This window comes from Schistosoma haematobium, chromosome 7 (genome assembly GCF_000699445.3).
Source record: "Schistosoma haematobium chromosome 7, whole genome shotgun sequence".
In the NCBI taxonomy this organism is placed as follows: Eukaryota; Metazoa; Platyhelminthes; class Trematoda; order Strigeidida; family Schistosomatidae; genus Schistosoma; species Schistosoma haematobium.
Genome location: NC_067202.1, coordinates 16750234 through 16767393, shown reverse-complemented (window position 1 = coordinate 16767393; position 17160 = coordinate 16750234). Strand labels below are relative to the sequence as shown.

General features: G+C 36.4%; 1 protein-coding gene across 2 annotated transcripts in view; it reads left to right on the top strand.

The window, feature by feature from the left end:
- TPM1_2 (tropomyosin) overlaps positions 1-16781 on the top strand; it is a 29821-nt gene extending 13040 nt beyond the window's left edge. Inside the window, exons 4-9 of one of the 2 annotated variants that reach the window (XM_051218121.1) lie at positions 1467-1584; positions 2729-2799; positions 4751-4826; positions 7250-7312; positions 9941-10010; positions 15757-16781. In XM_051218121.1, coding sequence (XP_051064557.1) covers positions 1467-1584; positions 2729-2799; positions 4751-4826; positions 7250-7312; positions 9941-10010; positions 15757-15839 — 481 coding nt within the window. In that variant the 3' untranslated portion in view covers positions 15840-16781. Of the gene's footprint in view, positions 1-1466; positions 1585-2728; positions 2800-3137; positions 3209-4750; positions 4827-7249; positions 7313-9940; positions 10011-15756 lie in introns of both variants that reach the window. The other variant, XM_051218122.1, reaches the window with a different exon arrangement.
- The last annotated feature ends 379 nt before the right edge of the window (positions 16782-17160 follow it).

The following is a 17160-nucleotide window of genomic DNA, read 5'->3' as shown; positions in this document are numbered from 1 at the left end:
GTTTTGCTTGTTACTGGTGTTTACTGTTAGTATGGCTCACTTTGTGAAGAATAAAACTAAAAAATTCCTGTTTTCCCTGTCGTTTAGAAATTGAAGCCGGTGGGCTTATTTGACTCAAGAATATATTTCCAATGAAGATCCTAATCACAAAATATTGGTGATTCGTTCAAGTATATCTCGATAGTCTGTTGATATGAATGTAAAGCTCCGCACTAGTGTTATTCCTATGGGTTTACAAATATCCATCGTATTTCTTATCTAATAATGTCATCAAGTTTCAGATGCGTTTTTCTGTCTAAATTGCGAATGCTGACTCAGAAATGGTCTGCTTTATCGCTTTGATTGATCGTAGAGCGAAGTTAAATGCGTTGACCAGTCTATTTACCTCGAAGATCTTATCAGCCCTAGTTAGTGTTTGACTTCAAGACAGTTTCAGAAATCCTGCTTGGTCATGGACGTTAAGTGACATAGCTCATAATCAACATAATAACATAGATGCATTCATTTCTTTTCTCGGTGTAGGTATTGATTCCCAATATCTCTTCAAACATACCTTTTCATTCTGTCTTTTCGGAAAATAGCAACGTTAGATCATCCTGATTCTCATTACTACTAAATTACTTCGACTTCTTTCATCTCGTGCCACTATAGCAACTTAGAATGACATACGCTTGTCTCAGGCTCTACCTTGATTACAGTCGACTGATATCTCACTCGGTGATATAATGTAAGTGGATAACCTTAACAGTTATAGTTTACTTAGGAATAACATTTAGTTACATAACAAACATAAAAAAAACTGAATTCATTTGAGTCTTTTTTTATTTCCTTCACAAAACATCATGTTGATATTTGGAATATGAGGGTCTTGAAAGTAGTTCATTCAGTATTTAGCTCGGGGATTTCTCACAGATTCGAGTGTTCAACCAATTGAAAACTCATTGAAAATCATTTATTAGAAATATCTGAATTTTATACTTTCCGTTTAGTGTGACAACCAAAAGAATGAATCTGTTTTACCTATGTCAAACTCATACTACTAAGCAAGCGTCGTCACACTCAGTTTTAAAGTAGCCGACACTTTCTCTTCATTAAAATGAATTGATTTATGGATGACAACATTGTTCCCCATTTTGATCGATTTTGTTTGATTATGTTTTGTCATTGACACTATATATTCATAATCTTAGTGCTCGTCGGGTGCTTGAGGCCCGCCAGACTGCGGAAGACGAGCGGATTTTACATTTGGAATCTGTGGTACAAGAAACTGCAAAATCTGTGAGAGATGCAGAAACAAAATACGAGGAGGTATTGTATTACATTAAAAAAATTTTTTTTAATAAACATTAAATATTGACTGTTTGGTTATATTCTTTCTAAAAGCAATTCAGAGGAAACTTTCACAAACTTTGTATTAATAACAAAGTATTATGAAAACATTTAATTCCTTTATATATGTTTCATAGTGGTCGTAAAGTATTGGAGAATCGTACTTTCGCAGATGAAGAACGTATCAATCAGTTAGAAGAACAATTAAAAGAATCTACATTTATGGCTGAAGATGCTGATCGAAAATACGATGAGGTGCATTTCTAACTAAAGCTAATGCATTCAATGTCGTATGAGAATGAGTTTCAGTGCATGCCGTATTGTATCTGTGTTTACAAAAACTGTTAGAATAGTTTAGATAGTGATTGTTTCTTATTTCTACCAATTTTGCATGCCTTGTTATTCAAATAAGTTTAGATGGAACTCAAAACATGGTACATTTAGAAATTTTTTCAAGCACTTACAAAGACAACTATAGTAGTCAGTATGGCAAGACTACGGTTTATGGACAACCTTTGACCTATTCTAAAGTGACCTTAGGAAATTTCAATCACTTCATTGGTTCAAAATAGGGTTATACATTAGTGTAAGGAACTAGGATTAGGAGTTTTTCATGACGAACTGACATAAGCTATAACGCCGAAATGCTATTTAGCCACATGCATAAATAAATTACACAACAAAATCCAGGAGTTACTGTCTTAAATCCGGTTGGTTCGTCCATAAATTATAGTCTTGCCATTTTGATAGTAGAATTTGTGAATCCACTCCATCAGGTTCATTTGATGTATTACAACTGCATGCTGTATTTTGCATACTGCTTTAAGTAGCCGTTATTCGCTAAATGCATTGTTTATCTCATTTGTACAATTGTATAAATTGTATCATGAGGTTGTACAATTGGTGATTATGCGGTTTGCTGGTTCTACATTTCCCCCTCCTAATGAAAATACATATTTCAATACTTGATAACGTTTAGTTTGCGTGATATCATTCAATTTTCAATCGATTGTTAACGAAAATTCAACTTCATCAGTGGATTGTCAAAGTACATTGTCGAGATATGATGAAAACGTGTTATTCAATCACTTAACATCTAACACATATAGTCGGCTACGTATATCTAGTGTGTATACATACTATGAGTCAGTGTCTGTAACACAACTGCAGCCAGATTTTCAGGCCAAGAGTGAAATGTCGCATCATATGATTTTATAGTCGTTAACTTATGAAACTGTCAGTCCCTTTTGTTTTGTTTTATTTTTACAGTCCTATAAAACCTTTAATTATTACTAATATATCACGTCATCTTATCGTGTTGTGGTAACTTAATATTATATATGATTTTATAGCAAACAAAAAAATTAAAATGCATAAACCTAACTTGTTGTATATGTAGGCGGCTCGTAAGCTGGCTATCACGGAAGTGGAACTCGAACGGGCTGAGTCTCGATTGGAAGCTGCCGAAAGGTAGTAATTCCTTCCTACTGCTACTATTAATACTACTATTACATTTGATTATGCACCAATATTGATCGTATGTTCTTTGTGTGTGTATATGTAGCATGTTAATTTCCACTTGACGCCCACTTGTTTTATAATTTTCTCTCAATTCTGTCTGTTTTTGGTGTTGTATATATTTTATTATAATTGATTCAAGGCATGTACAAGTGCAAAACTGAACATTATTTTCGTGCTTTTAAATTTACATGGCTTGGATTTATTTTTCGCTGATTGTCGTGCATCTCTTCTATCTATTGCTGTGTTAATTCGTTTGCTTGACCTATATGTTCGGCTGTCATTCGCAGGCCACTCGAAAACTTGCCGTTGCCGAAGTCGCACTGTCTCACGCGGAAGATCGGATTGAAGCTGCAGAAAGGTACTTCTTAGATTTACTGGTGAAACTGGTGATTTACATCCGGTATTGCACCATATCTGTAGTCTAGTTCGATTGTATGTGATGTTAAATGTGGGATCTTTTTTTCCCACTAAAAAATACTAGCCATTTGTCCTCAAGAACAACATTAAACGAAACTGCACTTAAATTACTAAATAGTTTTACCATTATCATTAGTGTTTTTCATGTTATGGAAAGACCCGGTAGATATGTCGGTTATGCATGTTGTCTCTTTGAAAACTTCAATTCTCATCGTATGAATAGTAATTTTGTGAAATAGAGAAAAAAAATGGGAGTAATTAGTTTCTTATTGGTCACTTACTATATTAGTCAGTTGGTTTGTGTGGTGTGACAGTTGCACAAGCTTTTAACTATCTAATTAGTTCATTGAATGTATATTACAACAGTCAATATTGTAATCGCATTGTGTTATTTTGTTCAGTTTGCTGCATTACTTATTGCTTGAATTGATTTTATTTCATATAGCATATATTCCACACCCTACTCCCTAGTATGTAGCCGTCATTATCGTAGTCTAGTGTAATATACAATCAACTCATCCACTACATACTTTAATATCAGCCATCGATCTAGATAGGGCAGATCTCGAACTCGAAATACTTGGTAACTGAAAGTTGAGTACTAAGTTACCGCTCCTTATTTTAGGGAATATTTGATAGAGTAAGGTTGTTCATAAGAATTATACACTCATTCTGCTAGAAAACAACAATGATTAGTCCGTTGACCAAAGTATTGGATTGCAGACGGGAACTTTTAATTTTGAACAACCCTCACTATCTCTTAAATTATATCTAGAAAGTGTTCCCAAATATACTATAGGTTTACTTTGACCATTTAAGATTAACCATAGTGATTATACATTACGTTTTTTTTTTGAGTAACTCTGACCTACTTTTCTTCCTTTGATTTCTCTTATTCATGCATGATCTTAACATGATGTGCTATGGTGTTATCAAATCATTTCACTGCATCATTTTGCATGCATTTCTAATTATAGTCGTTTAAAGGAGCTTCAATCAATTATTCACGGTACAATGGGTCAGTTAAAATCTTTAGAGCATCAAGAATCTCAGGTTTGTAAAATAAGCATTATTTATATAAAACATATGTAATATTGACTAATACAGGGTATATTTCTTCGATCTCATCAATAGTAATAATACTAAGGTGCTTATAGTGACTATATTGAGGAATTTAATGGAGAGTAAACTGAAATGATTAGATAACAACCAGTAACTAACACATAGACCATGATAATAACAACAATTCGTATTGTTGTAACTTATGCATGGTTATGAAGGTTTGTTGCATGATTTAACTCGTGAATATTATCATGTAGTCTTTTCTCTTCATCTAATTTCTACTATCAGGATTGCATGATATATCACTTACTGCCTGTTTATTTCCTGCTATCCCTGAATGCTTTATACCACTTCGTTGTGTGTCTACAAAATGAAAAACTGCATAGTGTTTCTAAGTTAATTTATTATAATCTATTTATAGTAAAATTACAGAACTCGAAGAAGAGTTACGCATTGTTGGTAATAATGTAAAATCTTTGGAGATATCTGAACAAGAGGTATTTCTATTATTTTGTAGATTCTATATTTATATATATTTGCATATCATATATGCAACTGATCAACCAATGTGTAGTGATCAATATCTTGTTTGTGTAGTTTTTTTATTGCTGATCGAAGTTACAATGTGATCACTATTCTAAGTGAATGGACATTACTTGCACCATGTTAAGTGGGTGGAGGTAAAGTATCACTTTCGCAGTTTCATTCTAATGCACAACTTTTATATATTATCAAGCTAAAAAAAGATGGATAGCTTTCCGAAAAGAAAAATACAACTGACGAAATCATTCTTTACCATCGTTCAATTTTTTTAGCCATTGAAAAGCCAATTTTGTGCATTCACTCACGAGATTGAAGGTTGTAGGCCTGACTCACGGTCGTGGGGTTGTGGATGACTCACTAGCGAGGAGGTTCATATAAAACGGTGGAACAACTGTCCAGTGCTTTCAGCGTTACAATGATTGTCTAACTTGGATCAGTTTGTGATTTCAATGAAATTCAACTATCTCCACAACCCTATACTAATTATCAGAATATGTAGATTTACAAGTCTAGATATCTGTCTATGTAAATAGCTCACCACACACACATACATCTAATCTATTTTAAACTGTTCACTTTCACCATATCTAGAAGCCCACAGTTAACCATCATGCTTTAGATGTATTTTACCTGAATAATTTTGAATATTAGCTATATGTGTGCTTACTTATACATCATTATTATTATGAAACTTTTTTATTTACCAACTAAGTACGTTCGAATAATTTTCTGGTTAGCGTTTTTTAACGAGTTATTTTTCTACGAGTTGGGGTCGCTAACCTCATGCCCAACCCTTCTCCCTTATCCGGGCTTGGGACCGGCAGTAGCCCCAAAGGGACTCCAGGCGAAGTTATTAAGTACATTAGAAAATGATAATGTTAACATTCAAAATTTCTTAGAAAAATTAGTACTGATTACATCTCATAGTGCTCTACACTTTTTCCCCAGCCAAATCCTACAAAATATTTCAATATGGAGAAGGTTTGTAGCTCAAGTGAATTTGGTGGAGTTTTCTCTAAGCTGAATAGTTTGATCGCAGAGCTTTCATTGTTGCTTTGACCAACGACATTAGCACAAACTTCAGGTAGAAGTAAAGTGTTCCGATGTGTTTTAGATGAACACTGAAATGCTGTGGATAGATTCTTTCCAAATCTTGGTTGCTATTATTCCATCGGTTATCATACATCCGACGTCGGGGATGGTGATGAGTAGTTGTTGCTCGAACGCCTACACTAAAGCTCAATAGGTTTAATGTGTTATTGAACACAAACAGTCAGTCAGCTACAACGTAGGACCAGGCACATATGTGCATCGGTCCAGGTTCCCATACCGCATCAGCACAACAAGATGAACACCGGATTCATAGCAGTGGTTGGGTCAAAGGTGGTAATATATAAGAGAAAGATTGCATATAGAGATATAGTACAAGAAGAAAGAATTGGTTCGTAGAAAAAAGATATGAAGTGATTTCAATCTCTTAGTTTAAGGGAAGACAGAGAGTGTATACACTGACGCCATTGTGATCGATTCTGGGCCATGTCACCAAGAGTCTCCAACCATTGGTTACGACAGTCACGCGGACCCCAGCCAAGTAGTCTGCATCTACCAACATGGCTCAGACTAGAGGTTAGTGTCTTCAAGCACTGATGTCACGTCTTGGTTTGGCCGCCCCTAACTTTCTTCCAACCATCTCCGATACCGGATAGCATTGCACGTCGTGGTAATCGGTGTTCAGGCATACGTAATACGTGGCCCAACCATCTCAGTCGATGAATATTCATAACCTCATCAACTGATTTACCATCATTTCTTAATACCGTCTACTTACCCGGTGATCCCAGCAGATGCCAGCAATATTTCTAAGGCATCTGTGGTCAAATACTAATAGCTTACGAGTGTCTTCTACTCTTAATGTCCATGTTTCGCTGCCGTAAAGTAAAACAGAACTGACTGCCGCGCAGTATACTCGTCCTTTTATTGATAGATGGATATCGCCTTCGCCATAGGTGACGCAAGTTGGCAAAAGCCAAGCGAGCTTTTCGAATCCGTCCTGAGATTTCGTCGGACACCAACCCATTAGGGCTGATCAGACTTCCAAGATAAGTGAAGTTGTCAACGCGTTCGACTACTTCACTTCCTATCCTTAGTTCAGGTGTTGAACACAAACAACTATCACTTTACTGGATATTCTCTGTTTTTGTACCTAAAATAAGGGTGGAAAATCATGTGACATCAATGGTAATATTAAAAATGATATACCTAAATTGTGGACACTTAAAATCAATGAGACGTCGGTTATGTTATACGCCATTTTATTCCCTTATTTTAGTCTAACATTGTATTTGCCTACATTGGACTGGTCATATTTATATTCTAGGCAGCCCAACGTGAAGAGGCATATGAAGAGAATATTCGTGATTTAACTGAGCGCTTAAAAGCTGTAAGCTAAGCATGCTCATACACCCCCTTTTTTTAATATCCAACTTATGTTTGTGTGTAAAAGTTGCATGGGGAACTTGACACTTGAAATATTATTGTTATTATTTAAATAATCATGTTTATTCTAATATCTATTTTTCCCCATGTTTTTTTGTGTTAAATGCATGTTTTCTTGGATTGGATATTGAATTCGCATGTTCTCAAATACTGTTTTTGGGGGGGATGGGGTTGGGATACATTCCATTTAGTTAAATAAACAACGTAGTCTTCATCAATCTCAACTTGCCTCTTTATCAAAACAATTGATTGAGGTATTTTAGTTTTTTTTCTGTTTCCTTGTTTTATTTTATTTGTAAAGTGATTGAATTTTCCCAGTGGTTGCTGTTAAGAACTACAAGTACTTCCAATTGATGAATCCTAAATAGGACGGAATATGTATCCTGACTTCCACTATTAGTTACTATTGAATTGTGCTTAAAAATACTCGTTACTGTGTTATAATTATATAGTTGGTGCTAACATAGTTGATTAACTAGCCAGTTGCTAACAGTGTCGTAGAATCTTGCATAATTGTGTATTTATTTATTTATTTTAACACATAGATATTGGTACAAGGAGGCACCAAATACATATGCGCCACACAGATCTCATATGATATGCATGAGGGCTGTGATACTGCCCGGGTGCCAAAACCGAAGCAGGTGGTTTTCTTAGGGAGCCACACCCAGAGCCTTCGACCTGAAGGTCTGATCCACAAAGCTGTGGAGCAACGTCAGTAGATGCAGTCCCATTGTAGCCGGTGACCAACAATTGGTTCATACGCCATTTGTTCCTTCAGGATAATGGAGTCCATGTGCACCATTGGTTTGGAATAAGGGTTTTCCAACTCCCCTAGGTGGACTCTCCATGTCCACCAACCCGGTTAAAGCTCCGGACGTTCGCTTTTCGTCCTTTCAATTTCGTAAGCAACATTAATAGCACGAGAAGGCAGTGAGTAGGACTTCCCTTGGAGTGACTGTGTACGCGTGTCTATGTGAGAGCATTTTGAGAGGGAGAGCGGACTCTCCTTACTCTTGGTCGTACCAGGGCATTTGGGGGCCATTGTGCAAGTGGAAATGAACTTGATGCATGATCAAATTCTAATTAGATAATTTAAGGTATCTAATCGTTAAGTGTGGTTATCTCACAGACCTCCAACCAAAATATTTTAACATTTAAGCACATGATTCAGTCACTTTTTGAACAAACATTATTTCCCAAATTATTATTATGTTTATTAGCGTTGCATGTTGGGGTATGTTGTATATAAATGGGTATAAGCACATGTCTTAGTCATTTGATTAGGTGGAAGTCTACCGATTTACCATCTCTTACTAATGTAACCTTACACTTAATCTTAATATGGCTCATTTGGTGGTTCCATCATACAACGATGCTTCGAAGAAATTTATGTTCAAATACTAGCAAACTATGCTTATTTTGAACTTGTCAGACCATATGGTATGGCAGCTTTGGCTAATGTATATCCATTCTTGATCGCTGGATGATTATCACTGACTATTGTGAAGTTAACTATCCGTTTGATAGAAATATACATGGATGTCTCGACTGTTCTATATGTAGTGAAATGATTCGGTTTGGCCACCATTAGCTTTCTTTCTACTTCTATGAATTTGGTGTTCATCTTGTTGTGCTGATGAGGTGTGGTAACTTGGACCGATGCATATATATGCCTGGTCCTACGTTGTAGCTGACTGATTGACTGAGCTTTCTTCCAGCCTACTCCTATACCGGACAATATCACTCATCGAGGTAGGATGTGGTTAGGCATACGTAACATATGTTCCAACCATCTCAGTTAATGAAGATTTACTACTTCATCAATCGACTTGCCACCCTTACTTAGTACCCTTTCCCTAACCCAGGCATTGTTTACTCCGTGATCCAAAAATTCATGAGGAGTGTTTTGAAGACACCTATGATTAAATGCTAGTAACCCCAGTATATGCTTTATTTTTAATGTCCATGTTTCATATTAAGTAGAACGAAGTAAAGTGCTGCACATTAAACTTATCCTTTGGTTGGCAGACGGATATCTCGCATACGCCACAAGTTACGCAAGTTGGCGAAAGTCAATCAATCCTGGATCCGTGCTGAGGTTTCCTCAGACACCAAACTGTCAGGACTAGTAAGACTCCCAAGATAAGTGGAGTGGTCGATACGTTCAACTACTTCACTCATTGCCATTAATTCAGGCACTAACTCAGGTTAATCCTAAAGTGAAATTTGACATTTGGTGGGAGAGAACCGCATTTCAAATCTCCTTACATTGTTGCTTAAAGTGGTTAGAAGACTGCATTTTATCAGCGTTTTATCAAACAGAACTATATCATCTGCGTATTCTAATTCATTGTCTATGGTATAAATAGTATTGGTATTTTATTTCTCGTTTAGTTAATTCTTAACTTTGTAAAACTCTTTATTAGTTATTGCATTATTGGTAGAGTAACCAAGTCTTTTTGATTGAAGCATGCATAGAAGATACTTCAATAGATGGTCTGATTTCCATGAAAAGGAAGGTGTATTTCACATCGTTTATTTTATTTATAATTATTATCGTTATTATTAGGCTGAGGATCGAGCTCAAGAATCTGAACGACTTGTCAATACTTTACAAGCTGATGCCGATCGTCTTGAAGGTAAAATACGCATAGACATACACATATACCCCTACATCGAAATATTGTATTTCAGCATTTAAATAGGTTTTCATTTGCATCGTGTTGTTTAGAGATTTGGATTTATATCCTAGTATATTGCCCTAAATAATGTATGTATATACATTTCTATCTTATTTCGTGCATGAGTGAATGCTTGCCTGTTTTTTTTCCATTTTATTCGGCATATAATCTTTCTTCCAAAACATTAAACTGGAACTATATTCCAGGCTGAACGACGTGTTAAAGAAGCAAGTCATCAAGAGGAGATGAAACAAATAGAATTGTGCAAATTAGAAGGTGAGTAGTGTGTATTCTGAGAATATTTGTTTTTTGAATTATTTATAATTCAGTGTATACTCAACTCGGAACTCTACTGTTTCATGTGTCAGAGAAGAAGGCTAATGATATGTACATTAACTATCTAAACCGTTACTTCATATGACGATATCACTGTCATCATCGTTATTCTGGTAGTAGTCAATTTAATAGCATTAAGTTTCCTATTTAGCTTGATTAATATTGTCGATTTTGCAACAAATCTTATCCTGTGAAGCTTCTTAGTTCGTTTGAGTGTTATTAAAAGTATGTAGGCGTTTGTCACTTCCTTTTATTGGGCGATCTGAAATGGAAACTGGTCTTGATGACATGAGTGAGGCAGGATAACTGCTTGAAGCTAGTTTAACTCAGCCTTTTGTTAGTGGTTTCCAATAAATTAGCTGCTTTCTTCAGGGTCAATCTTTTCGAACGCGCTCATTTGTTTGTGGAAAGGCGTCACCACTTCAAATTATGGATGTCTGACGGAAATAACTAACAGCCGTCAAACTTTAGTACAGTCAACTATGTAACTTTCCTTCTATCCTATTGTCCTCTAATCGTTCTGTTTGTCATGACAGGACCTAAGGAAATAATTATTTCAGCTAATGCAGCTTAATTGGATCATCACAATGGGCGAGCCTAATCACTACCACAATATCGCTATTTCAATTTGTTTTACGTTTTCTATTACTAACCCTCTCCCTGTCTTAAGTCTGACTACTAAATTGATGAGATTTTTCTCATAGAATTTAGTCAAATAAAAAGAATGTAGTCTGATTCGTTCTCCTCTTCCTCCTCCTACGTTACTCACGTACGAATTCATGAAACGTACATTTTATCTTTGTATTTATCACGCAAATAAGAAGAATTCACTGTAAACACAGTTGATCATAATCAAAGATGGATGGTGGCTAGCAGTGGAACCTAGTAGGCACGTCCTATTTTGGGATTTATGAACTGAATGTACCTGTATCCGGGAGTTAACTCAGTAGCTAAGTGAATAACGCGATAGGGTTTGAAGTCGAACGCTACTAAGTTGGAGTTTCGGAGTGAATATCAACTCTTGGATACAAACACATCCAGCTGACAAGTCCCAAAATAGGACGAAGCGCGCATCTTGAATCCCACTATTACCCATCAGTCATCTCTGCTTGTGATCTAAGGTAATATCGAGGCAATCCACACAGGATGTACATATGCCAATAAGAGACTGATCAATTCCAATCCTAAACATCAATCTGAAGATTAAAGTAAACAGTACAAAATTGAATAATTGATTATACTTTATATTTAATTAATCATTCATTCATTTGTAGAAACATTGGAAGCTGAACAATTAAATCATACGAATCTACGTCGTGAAATGGAAACAATGTTTACTGAAGTAGAAAATATCTAATCAATAGTTTACTATTGACAGAAATATTTTGTTATTTGAATACTTTTCAAAGGAACTAATCATGATAATGCCCCAGTTACATACAAAACAGATCGTATAGTTATACAACTGTATACATATACATAAGCATGAGATATGATCAGTTAGATAATGCTATGAAAAATTTACAGCATGATATCTTTTGGTTTGTTTTATGCCTAACTTCTATTGTCTAATGAATAATGCTCCTTTCTTTTTCCAACCCCTGCCTCCTCCTCCTCATTCCCACACTCTTGAGAATGTGTCTTGAAGATTTCCTCTTGGAAATACTACTGTGTTGTTACTATTATTTCTTATCAGTATTACTTCAATTGTGTGCTTTGTTTTCGCCTTGTGTTTTTGTTATTGTTGTGTATGGTCTTATTGGTGAAGATTTTGATCTTGTAGGATGTTATGCTATTCTGTTTTGGTAAAACAGCGCCTGTTTATACTTTCTCATAGGCTACTCTCGTTGTTTTTGGTTCCATAATATCAGTACTTTTTTTCTATACTAACTCCCCTTCTATTCTCTGTTTGTCTACCATCCTCATATACAAATAGTGCCTGTTTTTACCCAAATGATTTCCATTGTTTATACGTGCATCATGTTTTTCATTTCTTTCCATGCTCGTTTATTTACATGGTGTGTGTGTGAATGTGAGTGTTTGAGCTTTTGCATAGTGTCATAATTAGCCTTATGTAATCTGAACATTAATTGTTAATATAGTAAACAATTTGTAATCAAGTACACAAACTTGTGTTCTATTCACTTTATTTATTTATCTTAACACATAGATATTGGTACAAGGAGGCACCAAATACATATGCGCCACACAAATCTGATTCGATATGTGTGGGGGCTGTGATACTGCCTGGGTGCCAAAACCGAAGCAGGTAGTTTTCTTAGGGAGCCACACCCAGAGCCTTCGACCTGAAGGTCTGATCCACAAGGCAGTGGAGCATCGTAAGGAGATGCAGTCCCATTGTAGCCGGTGACCAACGATTGGTTCATACGCCATTTGTTCCTGCAGGATACTGGTGGCCATGTGCACCATTGGTTTGGAATAAGGGTTTTCCAACTCCCCTAGGTGGACTCTCCATGTCCACCAACCCGGGTAAAGCTCCGGACGTTCGCTTTTCGTCCTCATTTTTGTAAACAACACCCCCGCCACGAGAAGGCAGTGAGTAGGACTTCCCTGGCAGAGGCTATATACGCGTGGCCATATGAGAGCGGACTCTCCCCACTCTCGGCCGTACCAGGGCATTTGGGGGCTCTATTCACTTACTAACTATTATTTAACCGAAGTAAATACTTTTTTATATTATATTAGTCGATATAGAGAATTTAGTCAGTTTTAGTTAGATTGTTAAGTGTTTCAACTATACTTTATTTACTGTTACCATGCATGTACCATTGAGAGGGAACTATGCTAGACTATGATGTACATATCTTGTACAGATGCCCTGATATGACCGAAGGTGGGGAGAGTTAGCTTTCACATGGCCACTCCAAGGGAAGTCCTATTCACTGCCTTCTCGCGAAGTAGATGTTGTTTACGAAATTGAGAGGACGAAAAGCGAATGTCTAGTGCTTTAACCGGTTTGCTAGACACGGAGAATCCACACAGGGGGGTTGGAAAAACCTCATTCCAAATCAATGGTGCATATGGCCTACAGGATCATGAAGACACAATTGGTGTATCAACCAACTATTGGTCACCATCTACCATGTGACTACATCTCCTGACGTTACTTCACTTCCTTGTGGATCATACTTTTAAGTTGAAGTCTCAGGTAGTGGCTTTCTAAGGAAACCACCTGTTTCGGTCTGGGCACTCGGTCAGTATCACAAACCACATACAAATCAAGTGACTTGTGTAGCGCATATGTATCCGATGTCCCTTTGTACTAATATTAATGTGTTCAAATAAATAAATTATCACGAATTCAATGTAATGGTAGTTAATCAGTCATGTCCCCAGTTAGCTCTACGTTGACAGATTTGTTAAACGTGTTAAAACGTGAAACTTAAACAATGGATAACCAACCATTAATAATAAAGTTAAGCTTAGATTAAGTAGATATCTTTCGTTAAACTGAACCTGATGTATTTATATTCAATTATGTTATTAACAATCAAGTTATCTTAGTTTTTTTTAGTGTAGTTAAGGTATAAAGACTTGTCCATATGAGATTCTATAAAGATGGTTCATTATCATTGATTGTATTGAGTAAAATAGTATTATGTACTGTAAAACATGAATTACAATTTTAATATAAACGAAATATTGATCTAAAGGTAAAACCATATAGTGTACACAATTTCTCTGTATAAAGTGTATTCGATGATGATGATGTAATGGTAAAAATGAAAACAATTTAATCTCTGGTACAAAATAAGATGTAATACCCTAGTTAACAGACTGGGTATTCGATCAAGTTATTATTATTATTATTATCATTTATTGATTTGAACACATTAATATTAGTACAAAGGGGCACCGAATACATATACACCACACAAGTCACTTGATTTGTGTGTGGGTTGTGGCACTGTTCGGGTGCCCAAATCGAAGGAGGTGGTTTTCTTAGGAGGCCACACTCGGAGCCTTCGATCTAAAGGTCTGATCCACATGACAGTGGAGCAAATGTAGTCCCATGGTAGGCGGTGACCAACAATTGGTTCATATTTCACAAGTTGAAATCATGAGCCAACTGAGGCTAGACCACCATGGAAAACCTGGAAGCCATTTGTTCCTTCTGGATCCCATTTACGTCATTGATTTGGGACGAGGGTTTCCCAACTTCTCTAGGTGGACTCTCTGTGTCTAGCAACCCGGTTAAAGTAATTACTTACGCCTGTTACTCCCAATGGAGAATAGGCCGCCGACCACCATTCTATCATCGGCCTTCTTTTCTAGTTCCATCCAATTCTTGTTCATTCTTCTCATATCTGTCTCCATTTCCCGGTGTAATGTGTTCTTTGGTCTTCCTCTTCTCCTCTGGCCTTGAGGATCCCAAGTGAGGGCTTGCCTTATGACACAGTTGGGTGATTTCCTCAATGTGTGTCCCATCCACTCCCAGCGCTTCCTGATTTCTTCCTCCACTGGGATCTGGTTTGTTCTCTCCCACAGTAGGTTTTTGCTAATAGTGTCTGACCAACGGATCCGAAGTATTTTGCATAGACAACTGTTAATAAACACTTGGATCTTCTGGATGATGGCTTTCGTAGTTCTCCAGGTTTCCGCTACATACAGTAGGACTGTGTTGACATTTGTGTTGAAAATGCTGACCTTGATGTTGGTTGACAAAGTAGATTTCCTGTAATCGGATATTGTAATTGAAAATTATTTATAGAGAAAGTTTTGACCACTTGACTGATCTTGTATGTCTCACCAGTCATGGTGAGTTGATGATTTTATGAAACCTTGGCTTGAGTTTAGAAACTTGATTTCTTTCTTGTCAAACTTTATGTCACTTGTAGTGTAGGCGAGATGTTCATCTGGCAATAGAGGGCAGAGTATACTGTGCAACACTAAGCTCAGTCTTGCTTTTTGGTTACGAAACAGCGTTTGATAGTAGGAGGCCATTCGTTTATTACTAGTACGTCATGTAATTTTGAGATCAAGTAAACGATTCTGAGAATGAACTCAAAATATCAGGTAAAAATGGTATGTTGATTGATAAAAATGTGAATCTTACATTGTGCATATCCAATCACCATCTACTTAGACGCTCAATGTTAACTGGTGTAAAAGTGGGTTGAAATAGAGCTAGACCAAAACAAAACAAAAAAAAACATGACATCAGTTCATATAAGTTACCAACTATCAGGATGACGATTGTAGTTAGGTGCATACTACCTAGTTTAGAACTTTACATTAACCATGATCAGTAGCTAGAGATCAATCACAACTGTATAGAATACAGTCACTCTTTGTTTGTAACATAACATACATTCCATTCTTTTTTTTCTTTTGTTTACTCTCATAGATGAATTGGTCACTGAGAAAGAGAAATACAAAGCACTCAGTGAAGAATTGGATTCAACCTTTGCAGAACTTACTGGAAACTAATTATCACATGACTTCTATCCTGTCTCCCCCCTCTCGCTCTCGCTCTCTCGTTTCTCTTTATATTCTATAAACTGTTACTAAGTATTTTTTTCGATCCTTACCCAACTGGCACCTTAATTCATTCAAATATATTCTGCTTATATGATATACAATTAATTTGTATCTTATTAATGTCTTATTATAAACCAAAAAAACCAATGATCAATTAGTCTTTGATTATCATTTCTCGAATTCATTTTCTCCTCCCCCCCTAAATATTGATTATATTCCATATATGTATGTGGGATGTTTTATTGGATCAAAATAATGAGATCAATCAACTTTGTCAAATTCTTTTCATTCATTTTACTTATGTCACAATGATCCAAATGATGGTAACATTTAATTATGATGTGATGATTTTTCTTTTCTTTGAATAAATCAACCTATTCCTAGATTTCCTTATGTTTAGAACCTTAAATTTTGATGGCAATTACACGTAATTATGCAAATAAATATACATATACAATATACATTTTCAACTTAACTAGTATTGTTTCTTAGTTCTTTCATCGTCCCCAAATACCATGGTATAGTTGAAGGTGAAGACAGTTTACTCCCCCCTCCTCCTCTTCGAATGCTCTCATATGGGGTCACGCATATATTGTGATTCATACTCACCTCTTAGTTAGGGTGTTCTTTACTAAATTTAAAAGACTAAAGAAGAATAACCGGTTGGAGTTTAAATCGGGCTGTGGGGCATGGAAGACTCAACTAGAGAAGTCTGGAAACCCTGATTCCAGTCAATAGTCAATATGGGTCACTAGCTACCATAGGGACGCATCACTTGACGATACTTCACGGCCTTGTGGATAGGACCTGTGAGTCAAAGGTTGGGGGAATGATTGTCTAAGAGAATTACCTGCTTCGATTTTGGCACCCGGGGAATATATCAGCCCATACACAAATTTTATTTTATTTATTTAAACACATAAATATTGGTACAAAGGAGCACCGAATACATATGTGTCACGCAAGACATTTTATTTGCGTGTGGGCTATGATACAACCCGGGTGCTCAGACTGAAACAGGTGGTTTCCTTAGGAGGCCACCATTCGAGCCTTTGACTTGAAGACCTAATCCACAATGAAGTGAAGAAACGTCAGTAGATGCAGTCACATGGTAGACGGTGACCAATAATTGGTTGATACACCATTTGTTCCTTCAGGATTTTGGAGCTCATGTACACCATTGATTTGGAATGAGGGTTTTCCAACTCCCCTATGTGGATCCCCCAGGTCCATCAACTCGGTTAAAATACCTGCCGGATATTCACTTTCC